Raw genomic sequence first — 15,196 nt, forward strand, 5'->3', positions numbered from 1 at the left:
TACATTTTTTTGTTTGTTTGTTTCCTGTTTAATTCGAGGACAAATTTAAAGTTGTATACTGACTTTTTTTTTAATTTTTTTATCAAGGCTAGGTTTTCACTTTGACTTTTTTACTGGCGGAAATGGGCTTCCATATACGTATAACAGTGCATGAATGCCACAGTGAAATTCATACTGTGGAGCACTCTGTTCCTTATACTGCAGGTGGGCGGGGCTCTACATCCGGGAACTGCCGCTGACCCCTGACGTGACCCTGCAGGATTGCAAACATGGCGGAGGTAAGAAAGTGAAATAAATATAAGGAAAATAAAAAATTATACTGCAAGATAGTTAGTTCAGTCGAATGTGTACATATTTTGAGTGTTGTAGCTTTAATACACGAAATGAAGAATCCGCTGTTTACGTTGCTGGATAAGAACAGTTTCTTGTCACGAGCTTGTTTAGTAAACTTCGGGTTTAGCTAACGTTAGCTGCGCGAGCCCTGACGGAAGGTAGCTGCGGCGTTAGCGATGTTACTTCGCGGTATTGTTTAAGAATACTTAACTATCCAAAGTAACGTTTTTAGTTCGATTTGTAGCGGTAGTTTCGTGGTCTGAGATGTTGTACGTGGTGTTTTTGATCATTATTTGCCGGCTGTTGCTACTAGGCTTAACTTGGACGCGTTAGCTAAATATAAAAGGAGAATTAGCTTACACTTTGTAATGTAAGTTAGCCAGGCGAGGAAATTAACCTTGTAAACACTCACCTGTGTAAGCTTATTGTGTTTGAATTCACACCACGGTACACACGGTGTTTATAATGCTGAGATGCTGCCTACATCTTCCTAGAAGAAGTGGTGACAGTCTTCTTTGTTTGGTTTCTTACTGAACTGCAGTCAGTTTACAGGGCACAGGGTCGGGCGCGCTTTTTCTCCACTCACATTTATCATTGTATGCTCCTCTGTCCCTGCCTGTAACTTCTATATGTCATGTTATATACACACCGAACAGTTTATAATGGTACATATAAAGAGGAATTTGCCTCTAAAGCTGTTCTTTAACTTTATATATGTTCCTCGTTTCCGGTTTGCAGCCCTCCCTCGGGAATTCGAGCCCAGGTACGTAAAGTTTGAGCCTTTCTGATGATGCACTATTGCTGAAATGTAAACTCTAGCTATAAATCTCAATCTCAGACGAACAAGTTTATATCTTCACTAAAAGAAAAGGAAGCTCATCTACAAAAGTACAAAACAAGGAATTGAAACCTGCAATCACTCCCAAGTTAAGTGTTAGTCTTCTGCTTTAAAGACTTGTTTAATATGATAAACGAATTATTATAATGTAATGAATAAGGCCATCAATATAGTCATTAATTATTCATGATGCTTTGTTTACACCAGTTAAGTTCGTAAACAACTGCAAAATATGCCTTTAAACATGATTGGTTTTTAAAATCACAAATTTTAGATTATTTTGCAACGACTCAAATGTATGTAAATATATGTGCAGCTGGTGTATCCAGCAATCACAAACGACACAGTAAACATCATCCAATATCACAAAATCTGACATTATTGTAGACCAGGTGTGCCTGTAAAGATGCCACCCTTTGTTTTTTGTGTAATATAGATTGAGACTATTAATTTATATATAGTTTGATGATTTGCAATAATGTTTATACCCTGGTATCAGCATTGCCTTTAATAGCTATTCTAAGAGCCAATTAGGCAAGGCAAGGCAGCTTTATTTGTATAGCACGTTTAATACACTGAGGCAATTCAAAGTGCTTTACAGAGTGATAAAACATAGTAAAAGACAGATTTACAATTATAAGAGCAGATATAAAAGATGTAATAATCATTAAAATGATTAATTGAAATCCATGAAATTAGCGTGCATTAAGTGCAGACATGGGTATAGTTAAATAAATAATTACATTAATATTAATGGTAATCTAACATTTAAAGTATCTATGCAGCATTTTGATTAAATGCTGTTAATATTGGTTTTCAGTGTCCTGGACTTCCCAATGAAATATTTCTGAGCAATATTTTCATCTGGAAAAAGACTTTTGATAAAGCTTCAAATATCATTATTGAAATTGATAATGTAAAAAAATGTAATCTAGGCAGATTCTATCCATATCCCCGTCCCTTATACCTAGAGATATCTGTTCATTTTCAAACAAATAAGTACTGGTGGGACCTTTATTGGATTCGCTATAGTTTCCTTGAGTAAATGTTCTATTCAGTCATATCTTCAGTCTAAACTACTGACCGAACTGTACTTTTTTTGGGTAACTTTTCTAGGAGGTTCAGCAGGTTCCGATGACCATGATTTCGACCCATCAGCAGACATGCTCGTTCATGACTTTGATGATGAACGCACCCTGGAGGAAGAAGAAATGTTGGAGGCAGCAGATGAGACAAACGCCAACGAGATTGAAGATCTTGCACGGGTGAGTCCTATCTGGTGAAAAGCATTTCATAAGTATGTTGGGAATAATGGCAGGTTCCCTTCCCGAGGTTTTTCTTTGTATTCAGACCAAATTTATTATTTCAGATATGTAATTATTTTACATTTGGAAAATGATGCCAATTTCTTTCAACAGGAGGGAGAGATGCCCATTCATGAGCTGCTGAATCTGTATGGTTATGGGGGCGGTTCACCAGCAGACGAGGATGAAGAGGAGGATGAAGAACCTGAGGAGGAAGATGAAGATGAGGAAGAGGACGAGGAGGAGGACCTAGACAATGATGAAAGCAGCAGAAGCACAAGCGAGTTGAAAAGAAATGAGGTGTGTTTCTTGAGTCTCTTGACACTGATATAGGTTGGTGTTTTTTGTGTGGACTCTTTGTGTAAATTCAACATTGTTTTCCAACTTTGCAACTCTCGTGTGTTTTAAGGGTGATGGTGTGAAGAACTCATCAGGACATGGGGATGAGGCCCAGGCAGCCTCTGAGAGCCGCACACGCTCAGTAAGGTCTCTCGGCACAGCAGAACTTATACGTCCTCAGAAACTTAAGTACTTTGAAAGTATGTACCCACGCACCTTGTTTTCTTTCTCTCTCTTATCTTTTTGTTGTTGCTCATAAATATTGTGTTTGTCTATTTTTGAAAACATTTGTGGAGTCAGCTGGTTACATGGGTATTCTTCTGTGTCTCAGGTAATAATGATGTAGAGGAGGAGTCGGATGAAGACGAAGACTATGTTCCATCTGAAGACTGGAAAAAGGTACGTAAGAAGACTCTTGTTCTGTCACATTAACCTGGATTTACACTACAAAAACATTTGTCAGAGTAACTGGTAGAGTTTGTTGAAAATGCCTTGATCAGATGAATTTGCATACAGTTTAACATCTTATCATGTCAGTATTTGAAGCGTGTGGCTTTTAGAAATATAGTACTCTCAAAGTTGCCTGTCCCTGTGATGGATTTATGGCTTTAAAGAATACACTCTGCCATTCCTTATCTGAACACAATTGTCATGTCTCACAAGCTGTTTCTATCTTCAGTCCCACATTGCTTCCACTTTAAATCTTAAAAGGGGTATTCAGTTTTACTAAACCATCACCAGAGATCAATATATCTACTCAGATCTGTCATTTTAAGTTGAATGTGATGATTTGCCTTCAACACACTAGTTTTCCCGGGGTTTTAAGAGTGCAGTAAAGACAAATTATGCAGTGATATTACGAAGTTGAGCCATCAGTGTAAAATATGCATCAGTAGTGGTTGCCATTGTTGTTATTACTCATCCTTCTAGCACACAGTTTTTTTTTGTGCACACACCTGGATGGGAAATCTATGACGGAGTATCAGGGCCACATGAAGAAAAAAAATGAGAGGGAGTTTTCGAGAGTCAAAATGTGGAGAATAAAGTTGAAATTGCGAGATTAAAGCCGACATGTCGATATTGAGCTCCTCAGGTCCTGCTCAATCAATATCAGATTAAATTACTCTACAGAATCTGAATGAGTTAAATGTGCTCCACTTTAACCTGAGACACTTCAAAGAGTTTCTTCACATTAATGTGTCAGCCTTGATGAAATCAGATATCTGAGGAGTTGACCTCTCGACATTGTTTTTTGACTTTATTCTCGACATTTTGACAATATTCTTGAAATAGTATTTCATCTTTTTTCTCGACATTTCGACTTTCGACATTCTCGAAATGCTAAATGAATAAAAAAAAATCTCCTCCTTGTGTTTCTTTTTCTAAGTGCGGCCCTAATACTCCTTCATAGAAATTACGTTTTTAAAAACGTCTAAATGACACCAACAGATGTTCAAATTCACCAGCCAGTAAATAGTACATCATTATTTTGTGTCTAAAATAGTAAATAAATAGTAAATAATTATTTTACGTCTCAGCCTCTTGTTAACTCCTCACAATGTTGGGCCTAATTCTAAGTGCCCATGCAGTTTTTCTTTTCTTCTCAACTTTTTAACCGGATAAATAATTATTTCATGTTAAGTTGCCAGAATAATCAGTAAACATGATGGAGGACAAAGGCAAGAACTTTCAGTGTAGGGGCTCTGGCTTAGCTTTGTTGGTAGAGCGGGCGCCCGATATACAGAGGCTGCAGTCCTCGATGCACTGATCACAGGTTCGACTCCCGGTCTGCTGATCATTTGGTGCATGTCATCCCCCACTCTCTACTCTCCACATTTCCTGTCTCTCTTCAGCTGTCCTATAATTCTAGGCAAAAATACCCCCCCAAAAATGTATTAAATAAAATTGTCAGCCAGCCTACACTCAGTCTAAAGATGTGTTTAATCCCAACAGGAAATCATGGTGGGTTCAATGTATCAGGCAGAAACTCCTGTCGGCCTGTGTAAATATAAAGAGAATGAAAAAGGTAAGACTCAGTGTCTGTGTATTTGGGTTGTTACACTGTGCTGCCTTCCTGGGTCTAAAACTAAAGGTGGTACAATAGACACTAGGTGTGACATCTCCTGTTTTGTGTCCTGTAGTTTATGAAAACGACGACCAGCTGTTGTGGAACCCCGAGTGTCTGCCTGAAGGCAAAGTGGTTGAGTTCTTGACGGAGGCATCGAGGCGGACGGGAGAGGAGAGGGGAGTGGACGCAATCCCAGAGGGATCCCATATCAAAGACAATGAACAGGTAACGGCAATTTACACTAAGCTTGTAATAGAACATGTAAAAAGTAACGGGGTCCAATTGGAAGTCATCCTCTGCAATAGACGACAATTACCATGGCCATCAAATGTGTAACAAGCCATGGCTTAAATGCTCTATTTACTTCTGTTTCATGAAGTTCACTGTAGTTTACAGTGCACAGCTGATCGTCGTTGAAGCTACATTTTTTTAAGCCACTTCTAAAGTCGGATTGATTGGGCTTAGAGCTGAGTGCCACAGAGGGAAAAGAAGTTATGAAGTGTTGTCTCCAGCTTTGTGCTTCAGATCGAATGAGTTGTGCTCACGCTGTGTTACATGTTTATCTCTGCTCAAATGTGATCATTTGTTTCTCTGCAGGCTTTGTATGAACTGGTGAAATGTGACTTTGACACAGAGGAAGCTTTAAGAAGACTGAGGTTTAATGTAAAAGCAGCCAGAGGTGAGTGCACAGTAACGTCACGACATCGTCAGAGTAACACCTTCACTTTTCTCTGATGCAGCATGCTTCGGCTCATACGCTGTCTTGTACTTGCATTGTCTTGAACTTTATTTTGAAGGAGATCTTGCTGATGCATCATTAACACTTTATCCTGTGTTACAGAGGAGCTCTCTGTCTGGACTGAAGAAGAATGTAGAAACTTTGAACAGGGACTAAAAGCTTATGGGAAAGACTTTCATTTAATACAGGCCAACAAGGTAAGAGCTCATTTAACATCAGATTTATAAACCATTTCTGATTTGTATGTCACGGCCATATATTGATAACATCAGTCATAACATTTGTTCACATTCCTGTTGATGTTCTTGTTGTCATGTTGGATGCTCAGGGTTGGAATCAGCTGCATTTCAACCTTGTTGCATTTTGAGACAAATCAAATTTCTTAGGTTTTACTCTGTTAAAAGAAACCTAAGATTATTTGACCTTATTAGGCAATAATTTGATTTGTCTCTTATTGAAATTGAACTGAATCTACCTCTTCAGATGATGGTAATAATGGTGATTTCATGTCTGCTGAATTAAATCTTTCAGGTGAGAACTAGGTCTGTAGGAGAATGTGTGGCCTTTTATTACATGTGGAAGAAGTCTGAGCGTTATGATTTCTTTGCACAGCAAACCAGACTTGGGAAAAGGAAATACAACCTTCACCCTGGTGTCACGTAAGTTTCTATTTATATACATAAAAAAGTCCATTATTAATGAAAGAAAATGTATGTTTTCCCCAGTATTACAATAAAGGTGTCACATTACAAACATTAAACATAAAAACATGTTTCTGTGTGAAAATAAGTGATGCAGACACAAAATGCATTGAGCTTCATGTAAACATTCAGATCGTATAGTTTCCCTGTTTAAATAGTTAAATAGAAAGCTCAAAATGTGACCATTCATGGGTCAGTTTTACACTCTAACTAGGATCCACCCGCAGTGACAAACCAGACCTCATGGTCATTGTATCAAACCATATAAAGAGCAGACTGTGCTGCTTTGTGTCATCAGAGACTACATGGACAGATTACTGGACGAGACGGAGAGTGCAACGTCCAGCAGGGCAGCGTCGCCTCCACCCACCACCTCCAGCAGCAGCACCAGCCACTCAGAGAGAGAAGACAGCAGCAGTCAGAACGGTGAGCTTATCAATGCATTACTCATGCAGTGATGAAGAAGATAAATAGTTTTCTAAAATCAGCTTTAGGTCCAATTTGAAGCTGCTTGTTTCCTAAAAGTTGGCAAATGTGACTTTTTCTGTAAATTGCCTGTGAAGAGTTCAAATTGAAAGGTGCCGCATAGGTGAAATTTATACATTTAAAATATTTTAAAGAATGCATAACCCTGTTTCTGGTCTGGAGCTCAGCCAACAGACTGCAGGACTAAATGAAAACGTATCACCAAAGTGAAACGGCTGTCTCTGTTCTGCTCTCTGTCTGTCTGCAACAGACACTATTGTAGCTTTAGCATTTATGAGACATGAAATGTCTTCATTTGCCGTTCTGTGAATGAGCACAGTCCGCTGTGTCGTTGCTGTAAGGAGCTCCAGGTGTGATGGAGGGCAGAGCAGACAGACACATACAGTTGACTTTTGCCTATAAAAACTAAAGCTGTACCTTTCTGCGGGGTTGTACGGAAGTGCAGGTGTGTTAGTTTGTTGTTTAGAGCGTGAAACTGCTGTGAATCTTTCTCTGTTTTACTGCTTTATTCACATTAACGGCGCTCGCTCTCTTCACCCCCTCTATGTCGCTCGACCACAGCTGCTCTCTCTCCCTTGCTCGAGACAGCGATGCCCTGACAGCCAGTTTTCTTTTGCTGATTACTGTGATTTTAACCCGAGTTTGTTGTTCACAATGAATCGTTCTGCATGGGAAAGACGAGTTATGTCCCTAGGACGCATGGATAGTGAGTTTACTGCATCCTTTTAGATTGTAATGCGTCGGAGACACATGATGTGTACCTAACAACGCTAGTTGCACACTTCACTTTTAAGATGCTTTGAATTTCATGATTCAAACCAGGACTGTACCAAATTGTATTTACACTAATACATGTGGAAGTAAATGTATCACCTCAGTGTTGCGTCATCGTTTCTGTTCTTAGACTGTAGATCCTCCAATCACAACAAGTGGGTTAGAGTTGGATATGGCCGCATATCACTGCAGTATTTTCTCATTTGCTGGTGTTGAGTGTTTTAATGGCCTCAACCATCTCCCCTTTTATTCGTTTCATGACAGGTATTGGAAGCCACAACTCCAGCCACCCCGTGGATGTTCCTCAGTTACTCCCAGCAAACCCAGTCAAACCAGAGCCTGTCCAGTCTAACGGTCCCTCCCATCCTGCTGTTGAAGCTTCTCCTCCTATATCAGACAGCAACTCAAACGGCTGCAGCCAGCCCAGCGCGCCCAGCCACGACCGAAACGGCTCTCTGGAGCCTCCGCTGGACCACAGAGACCCAGCGATGCACGAGAGGCCGGCCAAGAGGTGCAGGACAGAGGCGGAGCCGCTGACCCAGAGCGAGGTGGAACCATCGAGAACGCAGGAGAACTGAAGGACCCGGATCAGACAGATAGACGCTGAACTGGGGAGAAAGAATCGTCCACACTTTATTCCTGCAGAGGTGAGAGGATGATGAAGACGATCCCAGCGAGCGCAGCATCTCCTGAGAGACAGGACTCTTTAAAAAGGTCACTGAAGGTCACACCTTTAAGAACACAGCCAACCAAACTGCAGCTGGTCCTCCAGGTGGGGTAGCAGCCTCTCCGCCTCCCCGTCCCTCCAACTCATCCATGTACGGACTGTCTGCAAAGCTCATCCCAAAGCTCCATCACGTCTTACAAAACATCTCCATCTCCCCGTCGTCTTTATTCCTCTCTGGAGACTTGACTGACTAAAATTTTGCCAAGAATTTCCTTTTTTCTATTTGTACTCAAAGAAAAGAAATCACCCGTGATATTTTTTTACACAAGAGATATTTATATTTTTTAGCAAAAGAAAATGTTCAAGCTATTTGAGCATTTGGTGAAACAGGAGACGTGTTTAAAACGATTATGTGCTTAAGTTTGTCAAAAAGAGGCAGAGTAGGCAGGCGAGTCGGGCTGGTGCTGACGCTGGCTCTCTTTAGTTGCACTTTGATTGTATGTTTCTCATGTTATCGATAAGGAGCGGTGTTGAAACCCAGCAGAATAACACGTTCACTCCTTCACCTCTGAACCCGCTCCGGCCTCTGTGTATCACGGCTGTTTGTTTGATTCTGATAAATGAACCGATGGTTTGTTTGTTTGTGTAAAGCAGCTGACATCAGTGATGTCCTGTATTATAACTCATCATGTAGAAGATCGCTGTATTTTTGGATTTTCATGGTCAGTGCTTTGCAGTGCTCAGACACTTTGTTTTTACTAGACAGAATGTCCGTGATTTTTAATGTAAAGTTTGTATAGATTTCTTACCTTGAGCAGTTGGTACATTTTTTATAATAACTGTCTGTTCATCTCTGTATTTTCTGGTCTTCCTCGTAGGCTGTGCTTTTTGTTGAGGACTCTTTTGCTCTGAGATGGATGTAATAAAAAAGTAGCCATTCCTCTTTTCCCTCTCTGTTCGGCAGCACTTCCTGTTCCTGTGTGACCGTGCTCAGTCTGAGATGTTTGTTGCAGAGAGCTTCGTCTTTTGTCTGCAGTCGACTGTGCAGCTTGCCTTCGGTTAAAAACCTCTAAAGTGCTTAGTTTCAGCCAATAGTTACTGTCCTTCCTCCGTCAGCGGCTTCAGAGCAGGTAAACAGACCGGGTCGGCATCGGGGTGTGTGAGCGTTTGTTTGGTACAGTAGCTGTTCAGCTGTATGCTCCTGTGTTTTACTTTGTACTCCAGCTTTGAACTTACATTCACAGATTAAGATAAGTTTGTCTCAGATAATGTTGATCCATGTAGTCTTTTCTTTCCCTTCGTTGACAATGATGTCTTGTTTTTTTTTTTCTCTGTAAATGACGACATGAATAAAAATGAAGTGTATTCCAAGACTGGCTATGAATGATATAGCATTGGTTATATTTAATAAATGTATTGAGTCTGACCTGTTGTACTGTCAGTTGTGCAGACCTGAAAATGGCAACTATTTCAGACTGTGTATATGAAGTTGATGTTGCCACGGTGACGTCACCAGTTTGTGGACTAATGTTTTGAAGCCTTTTTATTTGAATCACAAGTGACCACATTTGGCTGCTTATTTTTTTATTTTAACCTCAATAGGACCAACATTTACTAAATGAGCATCGTGCTGTATTGGAAAAGACTTGAGAACATAAACTCACTCATTCCCCTCCTGCATTCACACAGCACACTTCCTTTTGCAACCAGTGTGGTCGCCCCCTGCTGGTCATTAGAAAGAATGCAGGTTTAAATCACTTTTGCATTGGGTTCTCTTATGAAACCAGCAGGCAACGAACACTTCTTAAACACAGTCTATGGCATACACACCACTTCATAATTTCAATTTAGACTTGGATTTTGATTCTGTTTTAATACATAACTCACATGAAATGTCAAGACTCGGACGCTTCTGGTTGTTGTAATCATTCTGCTACATAATGGCCTTGAAGTATCTCTTCTTGACTGTTTGGAATAGGGGAAAAGAACCAATCAGAATGAAGCTCAACTGAAGCTTTTTTGTACCTTTATTAGTCTGCGTTCGACAAATGTCATGGGCATCTTTGTCCTGCTATAGGTGTGTGTGTTTTTTGTGACTGTTCAGGCTGTAGCCACATTCTGCTGAGCTTCATTTGAGCTGAACTGTTTAAAGTACTTTTTTACTCAGAATGTAGACCGGATTTTGTCACCTATATCTTCCATAGAGTCACCCTAGGAAAGGATACGTTAAAAGCTAGTGAGGAGGTTAGTTTAGGAGGCGCAACAATTCCATCCATTTTCATTATCTATACCGCTGTTCAGGGTCACGGGGGGCTGGAGTTTATCCCACCTGTCATTGGGCGAGAGGCGGGTACACCCTGGACTAATCACCAGTCAATCACAGGGCTGACACATAGAGACAGGCAACCTTCCACGCTCACATTCACACCTACGGGCATTTTAGAGTCACCAATGAACCTGACGAGCATGTCTTTGGACTGTGACAGGAAGCCGGAGTACCCGGAGGGAACCCACACATGCACGGGGAGAACATGCAGACTCCACACAGAAAGGCCCGAAACAGGATTCAAACTATAAACCTTGCAGCTGTGAGGCGACAGCGCTAACCACTGCACCACTATACTCATGGTATGTGTCAAGTTGTATAAGAAAGTGTGTACTTTGATTTGATTGATTTATTATTTAATCAGTTAAAATTACAAAATTACAAAAAAGTTAAGGCACTTTTTCTTCATAAAAATATAAAAATCGATAATGTCATATAAAATTATTAAACATGATTGTAGCAAAAACATGTGCAGACAAAATACACAAATCTTATAGTCAGTGAGTCCAAATCAGCACACAGGCGACATAAAGGTGTGTCTTGGAGGAATGCAGTGCTTCAGTGTGGGTGGAAACCATGCCATGGCTTTTACGCCTTTTCTGTTAAATTTGAAGCAAACATCAGAAACATGTATCATACTCTATTTGTGCAGATAAAAACATTTGGACAGTTGATTTACCAGTAGGGAAGGTTAAATTCACATAAACCTTTCTTACTTGTGTGCTCCTGTGTGAAGGTGATGTACGAGTACACCAGGCTGCCTGCAATACTGTGAGAAACAAAGAGGTTAATATCTGCTCCTGAGCAGAAAACACCACATTCCACATCTTAAACAATGTTACCTGATGTTTAGACCTATGAAGTTGGTCCAGGTGAATATGTAGTCTCCACCAAACACCATCCCAATGTAGGTCACCAGGATGTTCTGCAGGAACCACACGCAGAGAGTCATGAATGTGTTGTTATGTTGCCTACAGAGAGGAGGACCAACGTGATGTCACTCACCTTAATACAGCCGATGATGGAGGTGGTGAGTGCTGAGTTGTACTGCGTGCACAGCATGATGGAGTACATTAGGATGAAGCTGTACAACACAATGAAAGGGAATTAGACGAGAGCAACAAGGTGAGATTATCTATAAAGGAATAAAGGGTGTATGATGATTTTACCCCATGACGCAGGAGAGCACAAACTGTACAACAAACATGGAATCAGACCATCCATTGTACTCGGACGCCTGGACACAAACACACACACATAGGAGAGTTTCAGAACTAAGTTGTCGCACAATAAACTATATATCCGTGTTAAAATATCTTACTTACCATTTGCAGATCCCCTGAGTAGTAAGCGTACGCCACAGTGGGGAAAATCATGATTAAAGCATTGTAGTAGAGGAGACCATATTTGCCCAGCTCCTGTATGCAAAGAGATAAACATTCCATGACCTAGAGTATGGCATGCTTTCAGTTTTGCCCGAATGTTTGATAAGCAAGATCTAAAAAAGAAACATTTATTTATCTGTATAAAACACAGGGCCAGATTGGGAGAAAAGCCAGTCTTGTCATCTACAGAATGTACATTACAGTTTGGGATGATAAAGATGAAATTGTTTATATATGTGCTCAAAAAAAGTGGGACAAGAATGGAGCCCTGTGGAACACCAGGACATAATGTGAAGGGGACATTCAATGTTTTTACAGATTACAGTATAACAAATTATGCTTCTGAACACAGTGAGGTAGTCTGATCAGCAGCTCTGGTTACCTTAGAGTCAAGTTTCTGCTTCACATAAGCCCCGTTGGCTGCTGTCAGAACATTGTTCAGCATTATGAACACATATCCTTCGAGATCAAAAGCTAAATCGGTGCTAAAAACACACAAAAGATAAAAAACATGAAAAAGAGAGATGCTGATTAGACATACTGCCTGTGAACTGGTCATTGTTGGTGTTTGGTGTATATTCTGTTTGTGACAATCTCACCTAGCAGCAATAAAAGCACCGAAGATCATAGTGAAGACTGTCATCTTTACTGTCGTAGAGAAGGTTTTCCTGTGAGGACAATACATTTTTTTTTTTTTAAATCATTCATTTGCAGGTGCAAGAAAATGTTTGTGTTGAAGTCATTTCACTCACTTCAGCAAGAGTCCTTCGAACACCATGGTAAAGAAAATACTGAACCTCCTCAGGACTGTAAACATGGGTAAGCTATGAAGGAGGAAAAGATGGTGTTTGTTGCTGTTTCATATTAAGCAAATTAAGTGCAATATCATAAACGTATAACGAGTTCTAACTTGAGTCGTTGTGTCCCAAACAGCCCTGATATTTGATTCCCGACATACAGCAGGGGTAGCGGAAACATCTGTAAAGACACAAAAACCTCTTCAGTATGAGGTTCTTCTTATCATCATATGTCTCATTTTTTTTCACAAGTCTCACCTTGCCTGGTATACTCAGATCCATGTCTGGAAATGAGATCACACCCATCATCTTCCCAGTCCTCAGAACTACGATTGTAGCCAGCATCTGCAGAGAGACTCATTTATCAGTCTCTGTTTATGGCTGAACAGTCACAGTACCTGTGACTCAATTTAACACAAACTTACTTGTCCGATTCCGACACATGTTGATGATGGAAATCTGTAAAGAATGTGGACAATAGTACAAGTCAGGAAAGTAACAAATAATGCATGTAATCAACATTTCATTTATGACTCTTAGCTGCAGGTAACCTCTGGTTCCCGTCCCGGCCACGCGATAATGCTTCTGCTAATGTGACAGATTTAATTCAGTTCACTTAATCATTAAAAAATAGACTTTTCATACTTTACTAACATTACATTTCACCTGAACACAAGATACAATAATAAAGTGACAATGTATACCAAGTCTGTACTTAAAGAAAGTGCCATTATGGAAACTATTAAATCATTCTTCTCCACTGCATTAAAGCTACTCTACATTTATCTGACTGTTGAAGTTAGAGGCTGACTGATATGTTGGGGTGCCTGATGTATCTGTTGTACTATATGCAACAATTTGTAAACTTTTTTTACATAGCGTATCATAGGGAAAATTATACTTGGGGTGGTTTAGAAATAGTATCATGCTGAAGTTATTTCCAGCACAGAGCGCTCTGACTGTGTGGTTACAATGCTTTCCGTAATGTCTGCAGCACATGTGGCAGTGAAGCAAAACTTAGCATTTAAACTTAGAATCTGTGCTACAATTTGTTTACAATCTTTAAATAACTTTTACGTTTGAGTTTTATGTGTGCAAAATCCTCATAGAAAAGGTCTATTTTCATTCCAGCTTAAAACTTGACTTTAGGGGCGTTGATTAAATCACTTGTCCCATGTACAGAGGCTCAGTCCATGACCCAGCGGCTCAAGGATCGACTGCGAACTTCGGCTCTTTGCTGCACGTCCTCCCCACTCCCTCTTCCCATATTTCCTACTCTTTCCACTGTCCTATCAAATAAAGGCAAAAAAGCCATTATAAAACTTCACTGTATCTACAGCCATATTGGTAAACGGTGAACTTTACCCTCTGACATCAGTATCTGTATGGTCAAAAATCCCATATTGGTTGGGCCCTAGTTGAAGTTATCAGTCACTTCACATATTACATTTTTTAACAAACTATAATTAACATATAAAAAGCAATGCATTGTTATACAACAAATGAAACTATTCCAAACTATGTAAATAACTACAATTAGTTCCACTTTGACCTCCAACCTTAAGCTTGCTGCTTAAACGTTGTTGTTAAGTAATCATAATACAATTCCATGATAAATAATACTATATAACGCTGGCAGGGTCTTACTGCTGCATTATAAATACATTGAATACTGATTGTTTAAAGCGAACTATCTAATTTTTGCTCGCTAACAACCACTGAAGCTATAAGAGAAAATTCAAAGATAAAAGAATCATAGATGAAATCATCAATGAAAAGACTCAGCAACATCCATAGAGTGGACTTGGCTAACATTTGCCCAATTAAGTAGTAGTCACATCTTTTAAATGAGGGGGGCATATGACTTCCGGTAAATCCTTTACTCCCAGAGTGTTCAAACAGTTGGAAGTGCACACAAACTCTCAGGCTCAGATATAAGGAAATATGTTTTCCTCTTTAATGGTAAACAGAGTCGGTCTTCTTCATACACTATTTATATCCCCATTACTTATGTTGCCATCTTTTACTCCCTGCAGTTGTCATTACTAATATATTACCGGTCAAGAGTGCGACACTAAGCTTCCTGCAACTGTTCTCTGGACTTTGAACCTTTACCTGTAGCTGGTGAGGACACTTTTGTTGACAACAACGATGAGAAATGAGCTGACTCCGTAAAATCCCGCAGCCAGCAGCTTCACAAACACCGTGGAGCTGTCACCTGATGTGGCTGGCTTTGTTCGGGAGGATGCTCCATGTGTCAGGTCTCTGTCGCTGAGCTCAGGTCGCCGCTTACGATGCTGTGCCATCATTGACGTAATGAGTATCGACGAAGTTCCAACGGAAGCCTGTGAGGGCTCCTGCGCATGCGTAAATAATAGATGCGAAACGTCTGCGGCGAAGGCGGAAAAAGAAAGAAGTGAAACATCTTGATTCAGCTAC

The 15,196-nt window shown here is 40.2% G+C and overlaps 2 protein-coding genes across 3 annotated transcripts; one reads left to right on the plus strand and one right to left on the minus strand.

Moving 5' to 3' along the window:
* Positions 1–241: 241 nt before the first annotated feature.
* mier1b (mesoderm induction early response 1b, transcriptional regulator) lies at positions 242–9,675 on the plus strand. 2 transcript variants are annotated; one of them, XM_069685263.1, is made up of 13 exons: positions 242–278; positions 1,072–1,096; positions 2,288–2,436; positions 2,590–2,775; positions 2,885–3,014; positions 3,146–3,213; positions 4,768–4,840; positions 4,956–5,107; positions 5,480–5,561; positions 5,724–5,818; positions 6,153–6,280; positions 6,621–6,748; positions 7,847–9,675. In XM_069685263.1, exons 1-13 carry the CDS (start codon positions 270–272, stop codon positions 8,158–8,160), a joined length of 1,539 nt encoding a protein of 512 aa, XP_069541364.1. In that variant the 5' UTR covers positions 242–269; the 3' UTR covers positions 8,161–9,675. The 2 variants fall into 2 exon arrangements, with proteins under 2 accessions (XP_069541364.1, XP_069541365.1); XM_069685264.1 differs by lacking the exon at positions 242–278 and having other exon boundaries at positions 1,053–1,096; positions 6,234–6,280.
* A 1,299-nt stretch (positions 9,676–10,974) lies between these two features.
* Positions 10,975–15,066, minus strand: LOC138611096 (nucleotide sugar transporter SLC35D2-like). Its single transcript, XM_069684013.1, has 13 exons — positions 14,873–15,066; positions 13,183–13,216; positions 13,016–13,102; positions 12,871–12,938; positions 12,713–12,784; positions 12,560–12,628; positions 12,343–12,445; positions 11,901–11,993; positions 11,745–11,812; positions 11,581–11,659; positions 11,418–11,500; positions 11,292–11,344; positions 10,975–11,174 (listed from the first exon to the last, which is right to left on the minus strand). The coding sequence occupies exons 1-13, from the start codon at positions 15,064–15,066 to the stop codon at positions 11,164–11,166; spliced, it is 1,014 nt and encodes a 337-aa protein (XP_069540114.1). The 3' UTR covers positions 10,975–11,163.
* Positions 15,067–15,196: the final 130 nt, after the last annotated feature.

This window comes from Semicossyphus pulcher, unplaced genomic scaffold (assembly GCF_022749685.1).
Source record: "Semicossyphus pulcher isolate SPU_LCO1_2020_fin unplaced genomic scaffold, fSemPul1.0.p SCAF_7, whole genome shotgun sequence".
In the NCBI taxonomy this organism is placed as follows: Eukaryota; Metazoa; Chordata; class Actinopteri; order Labriformes; family Labridae; genus Semicossyphus; species Semicossyphus pulcher.

Coding starts and splice junctions, on each gene's coding strand:
- mier1b (XM_069685263.1), top strand. Junction 2,776..2,884: donor GCGAGTTGAAAAGAAATGAG/GTGTGTTTCTTG, acceptor GTGTGTTTTAAG/GGTGATGGTGTGAAGAACTC. Junction 6,281..6,620: donor AACCTTCACCCTGGTGTCAC/GTAAGTTTCTAT, acceptor TTGTGTCATCAG/AGACTACATGGACAGATTAC.
- LOC138611096 (XM_069684013.1), bottom strand. CDS start 15,066: ATGATGGCACAGCATCGTAAGCGGCGACCTGAGCTCAGCGACAGAGAC. Junction 12,629..12,712: donor TTCGAAGGACTCTTGCTGAA/GTGAGTGAAATG, acceptor TTGTCCTCACAG/GAAAACCTTCTCTACGACAG. Junction 12,446..12,559: donor GGTGCTTTTATTGCTGCTAG/GTGAGATTGTCA, acceptor GTGTGTTTTTAG/CACCGATTTAGCTTTTGATC.